Here is a 15,227-nt window from a genome sequence, read left to right on the forward strand (position 1 = left end):
TCATCATCAACAGGCGAGGACTGTTTATTGAGGAACATCGAGGGGCACAGACCTTCCTTCCAGTTTGGAGGTTGTGTCCCCGAGTTGGGACAGGATCTGGGGTTTTACAGGAGGTCTGATCAAGGAGGCAGAGGTTAGTGAGAAGCCCCCAGGTCAAGGAAGGTGGGGCCTTTCAGTTGGGTCCACAATGGGATGTTTACAGCTGGGCTTAGGTGGACTGCCCTGCCTGCACTTCAAATAAGTTCACACAGACCTGGCATTTTGCCTGGTGTCTGTATAGGCCTGGGACAATGCGGGGGGGGGGGGGGGGAATCATCAATCCTTATGTGTATAGGTACCACAATTTATGGACCCATTCATCATCATATTAAGCGACAGCAGAAGCAAGCCGATAAAGAGTCCTTTTTTTTTTTTTTGGGTCCGGTCATGGGGCCTGAACTCTGGGTGTGGGCGCTGTCCCCTCAGCTCTTCAGCTCAAGGCTAGCGCTCTACCACTTGAGCCACAGCACCACTTCCAGCTTTTATCTCTTTGCTTATGTGGTGCTGAGGAATCGAACCCAGGGCCTCAGGCATGCAAGGCAAGCGCTCTACCGCTGAGCCACCTTCCCAGCCCCCAGATAAAGAGTCCTTGTGGGGATCCTATTCTGAAATGCAGCTGACTGGCCATGGACAAATGACCTAACCTCTGTAAGTCCTCAGTTCCTGATTTTGGGGTCTGCTGAGGTTTACACAAGAATTCATACTAGAAAGTTAGAGATTCTTGAGCTGGGTGCCGATAGCTCATGCCTGTAATCCTAGAGACTCAGGAGACTGAGATCTGAGAATCATGGTTCAAAACCAGCCTGGGCAGGAAATTCCATGAAACTCTTATCTCCAATTAACCACCAGAAAACTGGAAGTGGCACTGTGGCTCAAGGGGTAGAGTGCTGGCCTTGAGCTGAAGAGCTGAGGGACAGTGCCCAGGCCCAGAGTTCAAGGTCCACGACTGATAAACAAAAACAGAAAGAAAGGAAAGAAAGAAAGAAGGAAAGAGAGAGAGAAAGTTAGATTCTTGGGGAGCTGAGGCTGGGACACCCTTGACCTAGAGGGCTGGAGTGAAGAATTGACCCCCACCCTCGTGTCCCAGGTGCTACAGACACCAGGCAAAACCGCAGGTGTGTGCAGATGTGCTTGATGTGCAAGCAGGGCAATCCACCTAAGTCCAGCTGTAAACATTCCATCGTGGGCCCAACCGAAATGCCCGCCACCTCCTCAAACCTAATGGCTTTGCATTAACCTCTGCCTCCTTGCTCCCATCTCACAAAACCCAGCTCCGGTCCCAGCTCTGACAACACAGTCTCCAAGCCCGGGGAAGGCTGTGTCCCTCGCTGTCTGTTTCCTTCTTTTCTCCTCCATTTTCCTCACATGCAGTTTCTGGGAAAGGGTAGGTAGTCTTTGCAGGGTTTCTCAGATCTCATGGTTAGGTTCTGGGTAGAGGTCATGGGTCAGCAGGGACCTATAACAGGTGGGATTCTGGCAGGCCCCACTCCGGGGCGGAGGGCTGCTGCTCGTGGGGCTGTGAAGTCCAGTTCATTCAGTGGACCCCGGCTTGTTCCCAGCCGCGGCCCGGGCACACGTGGGACGAGCATCTGCAGCGAGCAGTCCCCGGCGGCGTGCACGGACGGGCACAGGCTGTTCCGGAAGAGGCCATAGTCAGAGGCTCTGGCGGGAGAGGAGCGAGGGAGAGGGAGTCCCCAGCCGCCGGGGAGCGGCACTGCCCCAGGGTCGAGGGTGGAGCTTTCCCACTTCGGGAAAGGGCTGGGCCGGGCCTGCCCGGGAGGGGAGGACCGAGTGCCGGCGCTCCCCGCAGAAGTCGGGGTGGCAGGCGCTGCCGGCCGGACCCCAGGGCTCCCCCGTGACCCCGGGCCTCAGATCACCGGTACCCCAGACTCTTGGAGCCCAGTTCCGGATTCCCCACCGTCAGGACCTTGCACATCTGCGCTCAGGTTTTTTCTTCGTCTCTCTACTCTGGATTTCTGGAACGGGACGTCGGGTCGGCGTCTGGATCCCCCGATCTCCTAAGGGATTCTCAGCTCTTCACTTGACCCCCGGATCCGCCACCGCCCCCGTTCCTCGCGCCGAAGCGTCCCCGCATGGAGGGGCCGTGTCCCCGGGCTGGGACCTTGGAGCGCGCGGGCAGTTGCTGGCAGGACCCGCTGGCCGAGGCGCTGAGCCGGGGCCGGCCGCTGGCTGCGTCCCCGGGCCGGGGCTGCGCGCGGAGCCGGCCGCTCAGCGTGGTCTATGTGCTGACCCGAGAGCCGCAGCCCGGGGTGGAGCCTGGGGCGGGAACAGAGGTGGAGCCGCTGCCCCTGCGCTGCCTGCGCGAGGCCTGCGCGCAGCTCCAGGGGCCCCGGCCAGCGCCCCGGCTGCACAGCCTGCCTTTCGGAACGCTGGCGCTGGGCGACACCGCGGCGCTGGACTCCTTCTACAACGCGGGTAGGCGCCCGGGGCGGAGCGTGGGCGAGGGGCGGGGCGAGGGGCGGGGCGAGGGGCGGGGCCAGGACTGGTGGAGGTGGATACCGCGCCTAGGGGCTCGGGCTCAGTTAAAGTTAAAAGACCGGAGACGGGGCTGTGATGACTGTGCGATTGAGGGGCCTCTGGAGTGTGCTCAGGCCCAAAAGTAGATTGAGGGGACGAGGCTTGGCTCTGGGGTATGGAGTGGAATTTAAACACTCTTCCTAAGGGGCGGTGCCAAAGATGGGGCGGGGCTTAGACGTTGGGGGCGCGGTCAAGAAAGGAAGGCGTGTGGCCCTGCGTTGGGACTGGGGCGCAGCGTGGGTGATCTTACCTAGGGCTTCGCAAGGGAGGCCCGCGAGCGGGGTGGGGGCCCATTCCGAGACCCCAGTATTACTACACTCAAGGATCGGGCTAGAGAGGCGGCAAGGGAAGCGCAGAGACCCACCGGGCCTGGGCCCCGAGGGAGGAGAAGCGGCTGCCCAGGCGCTGGAGACCGGGAGCGTCCCGGGCGACACCCCAAGGCCAGTGTCACCTCTCCCTCCCGCCAACCCGGGTGCCCTGCCTCCGCTTCTTATTTGTGCACGGAGTCCGGGAACCTGTGTTTCCTGGATGCACATGAAATTACTGCCTACAAATGAAGGTCGACGCGACGATGAGGACGCAGAGAGACATGACTCAAATCAGATCTATGTCGAGTCACAGAGGCACTTAGCAGATCTTGTCACACAAAGATACAGTTGGACATAGTGAATGACACAGGTGCAGGTACAGAGGGTCTACACACTGTGATGATGGTGTCTAGGTTGAACACCGGGGGAGGGGGTGTGATCGCACGGCTCCTGCTGCCCACACAGCCTTGGGACAAGCTCTGGATCACAGTCTGACCCCCAATCACGCTGCTCACAGACTCTGCACAAGAAAGGCAGGGCCCTAGGCCAGTGAACCCAGTTCCTCTTCTACACCGGGCACAAGATTCACCCCTCCCTCTCCCTCCCCAGTGAAGTGCTGGGGAGCCCCAAAAATGGGGAAACAGGCCCAGAGCAAAATGGACCTGGCTGGAGTCCCACAGCAAGGCAGGTGGAGCCAAGCTGTACCCCCAGGCTTCTTCCCCTGGGCTTCAGGGCTCAGGGCTTGTACCCCTGTACCCACAGACGTGGTGGTGCTGGAGGTGAGCAGCTCCCTGGCACAGCCCTCCCTGTTCTACCACCTTGGTGTGCGTGAGAGCTTCAGCATGACCAACAATGTACTCCTCTGCTCCCAGGCTGACCTCCCTGACCTGCAGGCCCTGCGGGTAGGTGGCCAAGGGGGCTGGTGGGAACAGGTGAGAGTTGGCTTGAGGCCTACGCTAACATCTCACTATCTTCCTTCTGCAGGAGGATGTTTTCCAGAAGAATTCAGTGAGCAGAATCCATTTCTCATTCCTGTGTGCCCTTTGACCTCTGACCTCCACTAATATTCTTGGTTTCCATTACCTCTGACCTCTTAAGGCTCCATGCAACCCCCAGTTCTCTGCAGGCCCCCTTTGATGAAGTGTGGCCCTTTCCTGTTATTCCAGTCCTTGCTGACCTCTTCCTGCCCCTCTCTAACCCTGAGATGACCTCTACCAACTCCCGCCTTCCTCCCACCAGGATTGCATTGGCAGCTACACATTGATCCCCTATGTGGTGACGGCCACGGGTCGTGTGTTGTGTGGTGATGCAGGCCTCCTGAGGGGCATGGCTGATGGACTGGTACAGGCTGGGGCGGGCACTGAGGCTCTGCTCACACCACTGGTAGGCCGGTTTGCCCGCCTGTTGGAGGCCACACCAACAGACTCTTGGTAATAGGGGCCTACTGGGAAGAGACTGATAAGGGTATAGTGGGCACGGGATGAGGGACAGGCCCACCATGTTCTTTCTCTCTCCTGGCCTGGACATCAGTGGCTATTTCCGGGAGACCATTCGGCAGAGTATCCGGCAGGCCCGGGAGCGGTTCAGTGGGCAGCAGCTGAGGCAGGAGCTGGCTCGCCTGCAGAGGAGACTGGACAGTGTGGAATTGCTGACCCCCGACATCATCATGAACCTGTTGCTGTCCTACCGTGATGTGCAGGTGAGTGCATTGCTGGGGACCGGCTGGGCCATTTGGACACTACTAGCTTTGAACAAATTGTCTAAGCTCTCTGAGCCTCAGTTTCCTTACTTGCAGTAGGGAATGATGATACCATTGCCTCCCAGGACAGGTGTTAGGTTGGGATTCTTTCTTTCTTTCTTTCTCTTTCTTTCTTTCTTTCTTTCCTTTCTTTCTTTCTTTCTTTCTTTCTTTCTTTCTTTCTTTCTTTCTTTCTTTCTTTCTTTCTTTCTTTCTTTCTTTCTTTCTTTCTTTTTTTGTGCCAATACTGGGGCTTGAGCTCAGGGCCTCCCAACCATTTTTCCACTTTGGCTTTGTGTGTGTGTGTGTGTGTGTGTGTGTGTGTCCAGGGGCTTGAATTCCCTAGCTTCTTTTGCTCAAAACTAATGCTCTACCACTTGAGCCACACAGCTCTATTTCTACCTTTTTTTTTTTTTTTTTTTTTGGTGATTAATTGGAGAGAAGAGTTCCATGGACTTTCATGTCCAGATTGGCTTCTATCTGCGATTCTCAGATCTGAGCCTATTGCCTAGCTGAGATTACAGGTGTGAGCCACTGCCACCTGGCTGCTTGGCTTTTTTTTTTTTTTTTTTTTTTTGAGCCGGTCGTGGGGCCTGAACTCTGGGCCTGGGCGCTGTCCCTCAGCTCTTCAGCTCAAGGCTAGCACTCTACCGCTTGAGTTACAGCACCACTTCCGGCTTTTTTCTTTTTGCTTATGTGGTGCTGAGGAATCAAACCCAGGGCCTCATGCATGCAAGGCAAGTGCTCTACCACTGAGCCACCATCCCAGCCCTGCTTGGCTTTTTTTATTTGTTTGTTTTTCTCTCTCAAGCCTGGTGCTCTCCCACTTTAGCCACGCCTCCACTTTGTGGTGAGGTGGGAAACCCAGCAGCGTGGGCACACAATGGATTTTCCACATAAGGTGTGGTCTGCTGGGCCTGATGGAGGTGTGCAGAATATGGGCAGGAATCCTGTCCCTGGATTCCTCCAGGTTGAGGGCTCCTCATGCCAGTTCCTTCACACAGGACTACTCGGCCATCATTGAGCTGGTGGAGACGCTGCAGGCCTTGCCCACCTATGATGTGGCTGAACAGCACAATGTCTGCTTCCACTACACGTTTGCCCTCAACCGGTGAGTGTGGAACAAGCTGAGAGCCACGGGGGGGGGGGGGGGCTCTGTGGCCTGGGTCCCTGCTGTCTGGGATCACTAGGCTTCAAGGAACTTGTTGATCTGGGATCTGACCCAAAAGGTCTCTTCTGTTCTGGGTTACTGCTACCTGGCAGGGACAAGAGAGGTGATAGCAGCTTCCGTGTGGTCACAGCTGCTCCTGCAGCTCGGAAGCACTTCGATCCTCTGTCACTACTGACCCAGAGGTCAGTGTTGACCAGAGTCTAGATCATCTGGGGGAGGGGTCAGTGTCAGGAGTTTTTTAGGGCTCTTAGCTTGATTGGGTCAGAGCCCTCAGGATGATCTTCAGTGCTTTTCCCCCCTGTCCTCAGGAGGAACAAGCCTGGGGACCGGGAGAAAGCACTGGGTGTGCTGCTGCCGCTGGTCCAGTTCGAGGGCCCTGTGGCGCCCGATCTGTACTGCATGTGTGGCCGTGTCTACAAGGACATGTTCTTCAGCTCTGGATTCCGGGAGGTTGGACATCTGGAGCAGGCCTATCATTGGTAAGGGGTACAAGAGAGTGGGCAGAGGACTGAGCCAGTGGGCTAAGGGGCGGAGCTTCTGTGGGCACCCGCCCACTCTATCCTACCCCCAGGTATCGCAAGGCCTTCGATGTGGAGCCCAGCCTGCACTCCGGCATCAACGCAGCCGTGCTCCTCATCGCAGCTGGGCAGCACTTTGAGGATTCCGAGGAGCTCCAGTTGATAGGTGAGCCAGCTCCCCCAGCTCCAGCCAAGGCCCAGAAGGACCTGGAGAGAGGCAGGAGCTGAGTTCATCCTTTTTTTTTTTTTTTTTGTCAGTCTTTGGGCTTGAACTCTGGGCCTGAGCTCTGTTCCTCAGCTCTTTAGCTCAAGGCAAGCTCTCTACCACTTGAGCCACTGCACCACTTCTGGTTTTCTGGTGGTTTTTGGAGAGAAGAGTCTCACAGACTTTCCTGCCTGGGCTGGCTTTGAACTGCAATCCTCAGATCTCAGCCTCCTGAGTAGCTAGGATTACAGGTGCCCAGTTAGGATTACACCAGTGCCCAGCTAGAGTTCATCCTTATACTCACTTATACTTGTACTGAGCTTTTCTTATGCCCACCCTGGGCCCTCAGGAGACCTTGAGCCAAAATTGTTGCCAGATTACTGCTTGTGTTCATTTATACACTGAATTCTGAATCCATTAGCATCCAAGCTCACCTGTCTGTACTTAGTGGTATAGGATTTTGAACTCAGGGCTTCATGCTTGCTATGCTTCCTAGGAATGCGTTCTGCCACTTGAGCCATGGCCTCACCCATGCTCAGGCCCACATACATGATGAGACCTACACTTGGGCCTTACCCACCCCTGCTTGAGCTCACAGTACCTCGTGTCCTGCTCCCTCAGGCATGAAGCTGGGCTGCCTGCTGGCCCGCAAAGGCTGCGTGGAGAAGATGCAGTACTACTGGGATGTAGGTTTCTACCTGGGAGCCCAGATCCTTGCGAATGACCCCATCCAGGTGGTGCTGGCTGCAGAGCAGCTGTACAAGCTCAATGCCCCCATATGGTAAGTGGCCCCTTCTACATTCGCAGCCTGGGCTATTGGCTTCTGCACCCCTATCCACTGGCACTGTAGCCGGAACCCCAAACCTTAACTTCCCCACTTCCAGCCCAGTGCCCATGTCACCCCACACCCATGTCTTACTGACATCCAGCCTGGGCATGCCAGCTGGGTTGAGCTAAGGACAAGGTGGTACCTACAGGTACCTGGTGTCAGTGATGGAAACCTTCCTGCTCTACCAGCACTTCAGACCCACACCAGAGCCCTCGGGGGGAACCCTGCTGCACGCTCACTTCTGGCTCCACTTCTTGCTACAGTCCTGCCAGCCTTTCCAGAGAGACTCTCCCCAGGAAGACCAGCATCTGGTGAGGCCTGTGGGTAGGGAAGACCCAGAAAAGGGGTGAGCCTCTTCTGACTGATCTTCCTCCCCACCGCTCCCAGGTGCTGGTCCTGGAATTGAACAAAGTACTGCTGCCCGCAAGGCTTCAAGTTCAGGGTACTGATCCAGTGAGTGCAGTGACCCTAAGTCTTCTGGAGACAGAGACCCAGGTGAATTGCACTGCTACGTGCTTCTTCCTTTGGGCCTTTTCCCCCATCTCCAAGCACCCTCCCCTGAGACCTCTTTCTTTCCTCCTCCTCCTCCCTCCTCCTCCTCCTCCTCCTTTCCCTCCTCCTCCTCCTTCTTCGTGTGTGTGTGTGTGTGTGTGTGTGTGTGTGTGTGTGTGAGTGAGAGAGAGACAGAGAGAGAGAGAGAGAGAGAGAGAGAGAGAGAGAGCACATGGTAGTACTAGGGCTTGAACTCAGGACCTGGGCACTGTATCTTAACTTTTTCCTCCAGGCTGGCACTCTGACACTTAAGCCACAGCTCCACTTCTGACATTTTGCTGGTTAATTGGGAGATAAGAGTCTCACAGACTTTCCTGCTTTAGTTAGCTTCCAACCCCAACCCTCAGAACTCTTGCTTCCTGAATAGCAAGGATTACAAGCAGGAGCCGGTGCCCATCTAAAAGCCTTCTTTCGTCTCACAGAAGGATCTCTCTACCTGGACGCTCCCTGTGGGCTCCATTTGCGGTGTCAGGTGAGAGGCAGGACCTGTGGACTGGCTGGGCCACTGTCCCCAGGGCTGAGGCTCACTGGTGTCTCCATCCACCCTTCCCCAGCGTCTCCAAGCGGGATGAGCGCTGCTGCTTCCTCTACGCGCTTCCTCCTGCCCAGGACATCCAGTTGTGCTTTCCCAGCGTGGAGCGCTGCCAGTGGTGCGCGGCCTTTTGGGGTTGGGGGACTTGGTGGGGGGTGGGGGTGCTGGGGAGAAATGAGAGAAAGGGAGGTGACATCCCCCTGGAGCTTCTGGGTAGGCTCCTGTCCAAGATGCCCCTCCTGCCTGCCTGCCCTCCCCCCCCCCATCCCTCAGGTTCTGCAGCCTGATTCAGGCCTTGGTGACAAATCCAGAGTCCACAGCCCGCCCGGAGGAGGCGGTGGGCGTGGGAGAGGTGCTAGAGGTAAGGACGTGGAAATGGACTCCAGGGGGGCCTAGAAGAGAGTGAAGGGAACGGCTCTGGGCTCTGCTGAGCCCTGCTGTCCCTCACCCTGTAGTTTGATTATGAATATTTGGAGACTGGTGAGCGGCTGGTGCTGGGCAAAGGCACGTATGGGGTAGTGTACGCAGGACGCGATCGGCACACCAAAGTCCGAATTGCCATCAAGGAGATCCCAGAACGGGACAGCAGGTTGGTGTGTTGGGCCATGTGGATTCAGGGGTTCAAGAGGGTGCGCATCAACAGACCCAGAGGAAGGGACCTATAGATGGATTCCTAATGATCAGTGGTGGAAAGCCAGGGGAGGTCTGGCTAGACCCTGTGGGGGATGTAACCTGAGGCCCATGGGCTTGACAGTAGAGCTGTGGTGGGTGGGGCTAAATCTGGGGTGGTCTGTGGGCGGGGTTATAGGGAAGGGTGAGGTTAGTAGGGCTTGTGGGCCCAGGGGGTTTACCTTGCAGGAATAGGATTTGGGCATCTCTGCCCAAATCTCTCTCTCTCTCTCTCTCTCTCTCTCTCTTTCCCTCTCTTTCTCTCTCTCTGCAAGCATTGGTTCTGGGACTTGAACTAAGGCTCTGCCACTTGAGTCACGGCTTCATTTACTTTGGTCTTTTTGTTGGTTAACTGGAGGTAAGATTCTTACAGGCTTTCTTGCCCAGGCTGGCTTTGAACTGGGATCCTCAGATCTCAGCCTTCTGAGTAACTAGGACTACAGGCCTACAGACCAGTAACCCAGTCCAAATCATCCTCTCTCCCCTACCTCCCCAGGTTCTCTCAGCCCCTGCATGAAGAGATCGCTCTCCACAAACGCCTGCGCCATAAGAACATCGTGCGCTACCTGGGTTCAGCCAGCCAGGGCGGATACCTGAAGATCTTCATGGAAGAAGTGCCTGGAGGTGGGACGGGAGTGAAACCTGGCGGTGTGGGGCTTGGGAATGGCGCCAGGCAGGGGGTGGAGAGCCCTGGGGGGGAGAATGAGCCCTAGCGTGAGTACGTGGGTGGTATCTCTCTCAGAATTAGCTGAGTGTCTGGGTGTGTCAGGGCCTGGGAGCAGAAAGATGTGGTGGGTGGAGTGAGTGGATTCTGTGGAGGAACTTGGATTGTATCTGCCCAGGTAGCCTGTCTTCCTTGCTGCGGTCTGTGTGGGGACCTCTGAAGGACAATGAGAGTACTATCAGTTTCTACACGCGGCAGATCTTACAGGGACTCAGCTACCTGCATGACAACCGCATTGTGCACCGGGACATCAAGGTCAGCTCCATGACTGACCCCACTATGCTGGGGTCAGTGAGACAGGGTGGCACCAATTTCCACTGGGGGCATCTATGTGGAAGGGCAGGGCGGGTAGTTGAGAGAGGCTTGGCCAGGCTGGGACCCCCAAATGATGGGGGTCCCGGGAGAGGGGTCTGTTTCAAGGGCCAGCCCACAAAGCACAACATCCACTCCAATCAGGGTGACAATGTGCTGATCAACACCTTCAGTGGGCTGCTCAAGATCTCTGATTTTGGCACCTCCAAGCGGCTGGCAGGCATCACACCGTGCACGGAGACCTTCACAGGTAACGGGGTGGCAGAATTCTTGGAGCCTCCTAGGGAAATGGGGTTTCTCTTACACGTGGAGTTATAGTTCTGATACAGGATGGAGCCGAGGCAGGTGATTGGGATGGGAGGAGAATTGATAGAACCTAGAATGGGAACTTGGATAACTGAGGAAACTGAAGGTAGTACCTAAGTGGGAGCCCTAGTGTTGATGCAGGCTAAGCTGGCCGAAGTGGGTGGTGGCACAAGGGGTGTGACTCAACGTTAGATACATGATACGATGGAATCCGTGAAGACAATGCGGCCTAGCAATGATGATGGAGCCTTGGCAGGTGATGGACCTTTGGGTAGCACAGATGTTTGAATACCAAAGTAGGCAATGGGAAGGGTTTTGGATAATAAGCTAAGCGTGGGTACAGGCAGCCAGAGGGTGATGGTGGCCCCTCACTCTGGTGCTAAAGCCCAGACGGGCATTGCTGCTCTGCTCTTGTTCTAGGGACTCTACAGTATATGGCCCCAGAAATCATTGACCAGGGCCCTCGAGGGTATGGGAAGGCAGCTGACATCTGGTCACTGGGCTGTACTGTGATTGAGATGGCCACAGGTCACCCACCCTTCCATGAGCTGGGGAGTCCTCAGGCTGCCATGTTTCAGGTGAGATCCTCATGGGGATTAGATGGGGCCAGGCTTAGCCTCGCACATCTGTAATAATCTTGACTCCTGGGCTGGGAAGGTGGCTCAGTGGTAGAGTGCTTGCCTAGCATGCATGAAGCCCTGGACTCCATTCCTCAGTACCACATAAGTAGAAAAAAACAGAGATGGCACTGTGGCTCATGTGGTAGAGTGCTAGCCTTGAGCAAAAGAAGCTCAGGCACAGTGGCCAGACCACTGAGTTCAAGCCCCAGGATTGGGGGTAACAAAAAAACTCTTGACTCTCATTTTCCCTTCCTGTCTCCTCTCCCCAGGTGGGCATGTACAAGGTGCATCCACCAATGCCTAGTTCTCTATCATCTGAGGCCAAAGCCTTCCTCCTCCGAACCTTTGAGCCAGACCCCTGTGTCCGAGCCAGTGCCCAAGCACTGCTGGAGGATCCCTTCCTGCAGCCAGGGAAGAGGAGCCGCAGTCCTGGCTCTCCTCGCCGCCACACCCGGCGGCCCTCAGGTGCTGTGGAAGTAAACAGGGACAGCCTTTGCTGCCTTCCATCAGGGCAGGGTTGCTGTGCAGGCCGGGGGCTGACGGCTTTTCCCTCCCTCAGATGCCCCTCTGGCTGGTCCCATTCCTGCAGCTGATTCCGCCACCCAGTCCCAGACATTCCCAAGCCCTCAGGCACCTTCCCAGCACCCACCCAGCCCCCCCAAACGCTGCCTCAGCTATGGAGACACCAGCCAACTAAGGTGAGATCTAGGGCCTTGTGTGGGTTCGCTTTGCCTGGTCTTGCCTTGGGGGCCTGGGCATCTTGACTACTTGCAAAGTGGGCATCTGATGCTTCCCTGTGTTCTCCCAGCCACCCTGACATGTGCTTACTGCCCTCACCTTCAGCACTGCATTTAATCTCATTACTTCTGGGAGATAGACATTAAAGTAAGAGTCAGATTCCGCCGGGTTCTGGCACCTCATGCCTGCAATCCTAGGTACTCAGAAGGTAGAGATCTGAGGATCATGGTTCAAAGCCAGCTTGGGCAGGAAAGTCTGTGAGACTCTCATCTCCAATAACCTACTCAGAAAACTGGAAGTGGCGCTGTGGCTCAAGTGGTAGAGCGCTAGCCTTGAGCTGAAGAGCTGAGGGACAGTGCCCAGGCCCAGAGTTCAGGCCCCATGACTGACCAAAAAAGAGTCAGATTCCAACTCTACGTGAGAGGTGGCTGGAGCATGTTGTTTGCCCCCCCTCAGCCTCCTCCCATTCTGCCCAGGGTGCCTGAGGAGCCTGGAGCTGAGGAGCCCACATCTCCAGAGGAGAGCTCAGGGCTGAGCCTTCTGCACCAGGAGAGCAAGCGGCGGGCCATGCTGGCAGCGGTGCTGGGACAGGAGCTGCCCACGCTGGCAGAGAATCTGTGTCAGGAGCAGGAGCAGGTGGGTGGCTGCCCAGAGGCCCCTGGTGGTGGACCGTGGTCCAGAGTGGCTGATTGCCTCTCCCCACCCACCAGTATCTCTCTGGGCGGACACTGCTGACCACCCTTCTGTCTTTTAGGGTTCCCACCTGAGCAGGAATCACGTGGAACAGCTGTTGCGCTGCCTTGGGGCACACATTCACACCCCCAACCGCCGGCAGCTGGCCCAGGAACTTGGGATGCTGCAAGCACAGCTGCGAGCCGGGGGCCTTGAGCCTACACTTCTCCATGGGCCGCTCTTTGCCTTCCCGGATGCGGTGAGAACACAGCTTCCCCAGCGTTAGGGCTGCTCCGTGATGACAGGGTTCTATCATCCTTATGCTGGAAATTTGCAAGGACTTAATGATCCAGGACACCATGTCTCCTCTCTGAAGAAGACGCTGGTCTGGCCAGTCCTAGCAGCCCAGCCCCTCCCTGGACCCCAAGTCCTCCCACCTCACTTCCTTCAGGCAGAAAACTTTCTAGATCTTTCTAAGGCAAGGCCCGCGTCTGTGGGAGGCTCAGCGGCCTCTGCCACACCCTCTCTCGCTGTCCAGGTGAAGCAGATCCTCCGCCGGCGCCAGATCCGCCCACACTGGATGTTCGTGCTGGACTCGCTGCTCAGCCGCGCAGTGCGGGCCACCCTCGCGATGCTGGACTCGGGTGAGGTTGTGCTGGCTGGAGTCCACCAGCCTATTGGGGCGAGGGTGTGGCGCCTGGGGGCGTGGCAAACAGAATGCAGATGGTGGTAGGAGCTTGGCTGGGCTTGGTGGGATGGAGCCCGTGGGAAAGTGACTTCGGTTAGCCTCTCAGACCAGCCCTGTTGAGTCACTGCCCAGAGCCCAGGGCTCTCTCCCCCTAAACTACCCTCACTATTAGTACCTGGGGAGGGGGGGGTGTCCAAACCAGCATCTCGTCCTGTCTGATCTCACCCCACTTGGATTGGCAGAGACAGAGAAGAAAGACGTCTCTCTGAGGTCAGAGGAGTTAAGTAAAGAAAGAGAGGACCAGCAGCAGAGGCAGCAGGACTCCCCGATTCCACCCAGCCAGCTCCCCACAGAAGCCAAGCAGGAGCCCCCAGCTCTGATAGTACAGCTGGGCCTCTTGCGAGCAGAGACGAACAGGTAAGGTCCCCCCAGGGAAGTATCCAGACACTCGGCACATTCTTCAACACACTGGCTCCTTCATTCTATTCTTGGCCTCCACCAGGCTGCGAGAAATCCTGGAGGAGAAGGAACGGGAGTGCCAGGCCTTGCTGCACCGGGCCCTGCAGCGGGTGAATGCCGAGACCAGTACCTGTGCGCCGGAGCGAACTGGTGAGCAGACCTGGCCGAGACATCAGGGGGGATGTAAGATTGCCTCTAGCAGGAAGCACTCTAGGCACTTCAGGCTCATCTGACTTCTTGACAGCCTCTCTCCCCACAGACCAGGGCCTAGTGCAGTGGCTACAGGAACTACGTGTGGACTCAGGCACCATCCAAACGGTGAGGACGTGCGTGCTGGCCATCCCTGACCCCTACCAACCAACACTCCATCTCTGTCCATCTCCCCCCCTCCCCGCTTCTTCCCCCCTGCTTCGGTCATGGGGCTTGAATTCAGGGCCTGGGTGCTATCCTTGAGCTCTTTTGCTCAAGGCTAACACTGTACCATTTTGAGTTGTGGCTACAACTCCACTTCCTGTTTTCTTGTGGTTAATTGGAGGCTGGCTTTGAACCTTGATTCTCCTGAGTAGATATTGAGCCCAGCAGCACCCAGCTCAGCTCTCCCCCGTCTTCCCATTCCTGCAGAGAGAAACTGGAAAGGTCCTTCTTACTGCACCCCTCCCATTGTCTAGATGGGTTAAATGGATCTGCCTTAGCTCTTAGGTAGTAGAAGGAAGTACCTGGATCTCTGGATACATGTTTCTGTAATCTTATTTCTCCCTGTTTCTGTGGGTCGTGGTCCACAACCAGCTGCTGAACCACAGCTTTACCCTGCATGCTCTGCTCACCTCTGCCACTCGAGATGACCTCCGCTATACCCGAATCAGGTATATACGGGGTTCCCCAGGGAGGACCATGCACTAGGTCTCCTGGCAGCCAGATCGTAACTAGCTCTCCTCTGCCCTAGCTATAGGCCCGCCTAGGTTCACCCAGATCCCTAGGGTCAGAGCAGCATTAGGCTGATAGTGGCTACCATGGAGAGCCGTGCCTTCTCTGGCTGAGCCACATTGGTTACGCTCTCCCCAGGGGAGGGATGGTATGCCGAATCTGGAGAGCCATCCTGGCAGAGCGAACAGGATCCATGAGAAGCTGAATGAAGACATCAGAGGCAGGAAAGGCCCACCGACAGATGGATTAAGAAGATACAAGCAACTGCAGACACACCTGCCTGAGGATCCAGGGACAACCACAGGCCAGGCTGGTGGAGCCAGGGCAGAGCCCAGGCATAGCATCAGTGTGTGTGTGAGGGGACTCAAACACTCAAGCACAGCAAACATGACCAAAGTCTTCTTTTCTTCCCTTTTGTTGTTGGCCACCAAACTAGGCCCTGGAGCTGGCTAAGCCAGCATGCTACCAATAAGTTAAAACCCCAATCCCCAAATTAAAATCCAAACTCTTTGTGTATGTGCACTGGGCTGGGGATTGAACTCGGGTACTCTACCACTTGAGCCACAGCCTCAACCCTTTTTTGTTGTTGTTGGTCATGGCACTTGAACTCAGGGCTTGGGCGATGTCCCTCAGGTCTTCAGCTCAAGACTACCGGTTGGGCCACGGCGCACCACTTCCAGTTTTC

At 56.4% G+C, this 15,227-nt stretch overlaps 1 protein-coding gene and 1 long non-coding RNA gene across 2 annotated transcripts; one reads left to right on the top strand and one right to left on the bottom strand.

Annotated features, from left to right (window-relative positions):
• Positions 1–8: 8 nt before the first annotated feature.
• LOC138838242 (uncharacterized) lies at positions 9–2,052 on the bottom strand. Its single transcript, XR_011375575.1, has 2 exons — positions 1,967–2,052; positions 9–1,671 (listed from the first exon to the last, which is right to left on the bottom strand). It is a non-coding gene; the product is annotated as an uncharacterized lncRNA (long non-coding RNA).
• Positions 2,053–2,132: 80 nt separating this feature from the next.
• Positions 2,133–15,102, top strand: Map3k6 (mitogen-activated protein kinase kinase kinase 6). The gene is made up of 29 exons (XM_070037531.1): positions 2,133–2,475; positions 3,648–3,787; positions 3,870–3,893; positions 4,125–4,315; positions 4,416–4,584; positions 5,628–5,734; positions 6,103–6,273; positions 6,366–6,478; positions 7,139–7,298; positions 7,495–7,657; positions 7,734–7,841; positions 8,321–8,370; positions 8,453–8,548; positions 8,704–8,791; positions 8,886–9,019; positions 9,596–9,723; positions 9,942–10,078; positions 10,280–10,385; positions 10,862–11,019; positions 11,331–11,526; positions 11,621–11,759; positions 12,276–12,435; positions 12,554–12,730; positions 13,010–13,115; positions 13,402–13,576; positions 13,662–13,768; positions 13,863–13,936; positions 14,405–14,481; positions 14,681–15,102. Exons 1-29 carry the CDS (start codon positions 2,133–2,135, stop codon positions 14,745–14,747), a joined length of 3,864 nt encoding a protein of 1,287 aa, XP_069893632.1. The 3' UTR covers positions 14,748–15,102.
• The last annotated feature ends 125 nt before the right edge of the window (positions 15,103–15,227 follow it).

This window comes from Dipodomys merriami, unplaced genomic scaffold (genome assembly GCF_024711535.1).
Source record: "Dipodomys merriami isolate MVZ:Mamm:240054 unplaced genomic scaffold, mDipMer1.0.p SCAF_28, whole genome shotgun sequence".
Taxonomy (NCBI): Eukaryota; Metazoa; Chordata; class Mammalia; order Rodentia; family Heteromyidae; genus Dipodomys; species Dipodomys merriami.

Coding starts and splice junctions, on each gene's coding strand:
- Map3k6 (XM_070037531.1), top strand. CDS start 2,133: ATGGAGGGGCCGTGTCCCCGGGCTGGGACCTTGGAGCGCGCGGGCAGT. Junction 9,020..9,595: donor ATCCCAGAACGGGACAGCAG/GTTGGTGTGTTG, acceptor CTACCTCCCCAG/GTTCTCTCAGCCCCTGCATG. Junction 11,760..12,275: donor GGAGACACCAGCCAACTAAG/GTGAGATCTAGG, acceptor CATTCTGCCCAG/GGTGCCTGAGGAGCCTGGAG.